At 41.5% G+C, this 3,466-nt stretch overlaps 1 protein-coding gene across 1 annotated transcript; it reads right to left on the reverse strand.

Annotated features, from left to right (window-relative positions):
• Positions 1–3: 3 nt before the first annotated feature.
• Positions 4–1,342, reverse strand: LOC105155237 (3-ketoacyl-CoA synthase 12-like; the record flags this gene model as incomplete). The annotated part of the gene is made up of 1 exon (XM_011071110.2): positions 4–1,342. A coding segment is annotated over exon 1 (1,143 nt), but the record flags the coding sequence as incomplete, so codon positions are not given.
• Between the last annotated feature and the right edge of the window lie 2,124 nt (positions 1,343–3,466).

A 3,466-nucleotide genomic window follows, 5' to 3' on the forward strand; every position in this document is an offset into this window, starting at 1 on the left:
GAGACTGGCAGCCGACGTGTTCCCGAATCGGTGCAGCGTCATGCGTGCTGGTTCCACGTCGTACTCACTCAGACCCAGATTCTGTGCTATAGCATCGATCACCGCTTTCCCTCCCGTGTGCAGGCAGAAATGATCCACTCCAGTGCTGAAGTTGATCATCGGTCTGGCAGTCGCCCCGGCTGCTGCTTTGCTCCACTTCTGTCGTAGTTTTCGGACGAAAAGCAGCGCGGAGAAGCGGAGAAGCTCGCGCACGGGGAGGATCTTGGGCGCTATTTCCTTCAGATTGTCGACGAATGCTCGTGTGGCAGCCTTAGGCAGGTTCTTCCCCAGGTGGAACCCGACGAACCCTTTCTCGTCTTCTTTCTGTATGCAGCACTCGTAGGACTCATCCTTGGCGCCGTGGTGGGTTCTCACCAGGGTTTTCAGCTTGAACATTGCTCTGTCTTTCAAGGATGGTTTGTTCGTGACAATCATAGCGCACCCTCCTGCTCTGAACAGGCAGTTCGCGAGTATCATGGATCTGTTGTTGCCCGAGTACCAACCCAAGCTGAGTGACTCGGACGTCACCACAAGTGCCTGCAAGTTCTTTTCACTCTTGAATATGCTCTGGACGATGTTGATGGAGACTAAGCTGGCGCTGCAGCCCATCCCCGTCAGGTTATAGACCTTGACATCCTCTCTCATTTTGTAGAAGTTGATTATCCTGGACGACAATGAAGGAAGCGTGGCGAGCATGGATATGTTCACGACCAGGACATCGATTTCTGAAGGAGAGATGCCAGTTCTCTTGAACAGCCTGTTGATGGAGTCCAAGAAAAACTCGTCCATTTCCAGGAGCCCGTCAGCGAGAGTAGGCGACGCTTCCCGCCCATCGAACACCATCCTCGGAGCGTACGTCTCCTCGCCAATGCCCGAGCTGACTATGGCCTTCAAGAGGAACTTGTACTCATTCAAGCCAAGATGCTTGTTCCTCCTAATCACTTCGCCACAAAATTTCGTGCTCAGCTTCCTATCGTCGGTCGGCATATAGCATTCATAGTCCAATATGTAACAATTTTGATGCCTCCTCTGATCAAGAACTCTCCATGCCATGTAAACTAGAGGAAGCAAAGGAAGACAGTAGAAAAACATGAGAAAGAGATCCATCCCCTCCTCCTTTTTTTTTTTTTTTTCTTTTGATATGGGTAAAGGAAGAAAGAGGGAGAGAAACGAGAGTAGAAAATAGGGTATTGTTCTCTCAAGCAATATGCGATTTTGGTGATTGATGGACGAGAAATTTAAACCAGAGAGATGGTATTATAATTCAGGGAGTTGGGCAAGTTGCCACATGTGACCATATATATGGTCTTTAAAACAACTAATTGTCATCTCTCAACTCCCACCAACTGATTGGTTCGTGACTTTTCCTAACAGTCTTTAATATACTATCAAACAAAGACGCATCCACGACTTTAGCTGTCTGAGTTCGAGGACAAACCCCACAAACACCATTAATCCCTCCTATCAATAATTTTTAGATCCATTACATCACACGGGATCTTCATTTTTTAGTTAATCTTAATAGAATATTTTATTTACATGTCGTTTAATTTATAAGTATGTCATGAATGTTAATGTTCTTGCATTATATTAAATTTTTTTTGTCCAAATAAAGTCAAACAATATAGTTGCATGTCAAATCATCTAAAGTCTTATCGCTTAAGAGAACATTTCGTCCTTTGTTCGATTACTTCATAGCATTAATGCACTAAGTCAACATATGTATGAGATAAGGGCTAATATGAAATGGCTATAAAGCCCCCCAGAAGTGGCACAAAATACTTGAAAAATTCTTGAATTCGTGTGTTTTTGTTTTTGGATTGGAGTCGATCCGACCTAATCCACTCGCTAGCCCGAAACCCTCACTATGAATTAAGGGTGTCTAGAAAACCCTAGCATTCACATGTTTTCGTGGTTGGATTGGGGTCAATCCAACATGACCGACTCGGCAACCCAAAACCCTCACCATGGATTGAGGACAGGCAGCATGATTCCAAAAGCTTTAGGAGATGACCATATATATGATGGGATAATTAACTCTAGTATATTTTAAGTCATATTTATCTTATTTTTTTGTAATCTTACTTTGCAACTCATTGACTAATTTAGAGTCGTTCTCAGCTACTCTAATGTATGTGTTCTCATATTGTTTAAGAGAATTGAATCAGGACAATGAGTGCCCCGTTACAATTTCGGGACCACGTAAGTGGTATGTAAGGATTTCTCTTAAAGAAAAAAGCGATGAATTTTTATTAATTACAATAAATTAATTATAGGTACAATCATTCTTGTTGATATTAATATTCTGATATGGTTCACACCATGACCTCTAAGATCATAGATCCTCAATTTCACCAACTGAACTAAGCTTAATTACTGGTATATAAAGAATTAAATTCATAAAATTGGTAATTTGATTAATCAACCAACATAAAGCAGAGAAAGTCAGGTGGAGTTGATTCTAAATTTTTTAGTTTGAATTATATTATATTTTCTTATTTATGATATATATAATGTGTATAGAAAAAATTTCTAAATAGAAAAGATAATGTAAGTTAAATGAAATAAAAAAATGTAACAGAATTTAAAATAAATGTTAATGTTATCGACCTTTACTGATTTTGTAGTCTATATATATATATATATATATATAGAGAGAGAGAGAGAGAGAGAGAGAGAATAATTTATGTCCTTTGGCTATGTAAATTAAAAATCTCCGTATATCTTTCAGGGAATAATTTTGGAATACACTTCGATGAAACCATGATCACTATATTCTCCTTTTGTAATTCTTACAACAACATTAAATCTACTTAAACTATGTAAAAAAGAAAAACCATGTAAGTAATCCTCGGTGGCCCAAGTAACAGAGCCGGCCCACTTCGACAGCCCAAGAACCCAGCCCAAGAACCCGACCCAAGAACCCGACCCACGAACCCACTACTTAAAGGTTTTCGGCTGAAACCCTAATCACTCTTGTCTTTCTCTCTCTCTCACTTGCGCCGACTGTCGTCTTCTTCCTCCCTTTTCTCTGTGATACTGTTTCCTTCTACTCGCCGCGATTCATGGCTCCCTTCCTTAACCAACGTGATGGTTTTAGGAAGGTGACCGAAGCCTTCCTTCTCCTCCATCACGTCCGACCCTATAAATGAGACGCCGTCTCCTCTCCTTCTTCACCGAACAGAAAAATACCGGAAAAAGGAGTGGTGTGCTTGTCCCTTTGTGAGAACAGAAAAGGCTTGAACGTCTTCGTGACTGTGAGATAGAGACACCGAGTGATTGTGGGTGCTGTGGTCGGGTCGTGAGTGGTTCCTTGGTGTTACCGTGGGTCGGTCTCTCTCGGGTACGGAACTTCAGTGTCCGATTACCCCTTATTTGTTGGATCAGGTTATTCTGAGCCGATTATCTCTATCATTTTGCTTTGTTA

The sequence above is a fragment of the Sesamum indicum genome, unplaced genomic scaffold (genome assembly GCF_000512975.1).
Source record: "Sesamum indicum cultivar Zhongzhi No. 13 unplaced genomic scaffold, S_indicum_v1.0 C00801, whole genome shotgun sequence".
Lineage (NCBI taxonomy): Eukaryota > Viridiplantae > Streptophyta > Magnoliopsida > Lamiales > Pedaliaceae > Sesamum > Sesamum indicum.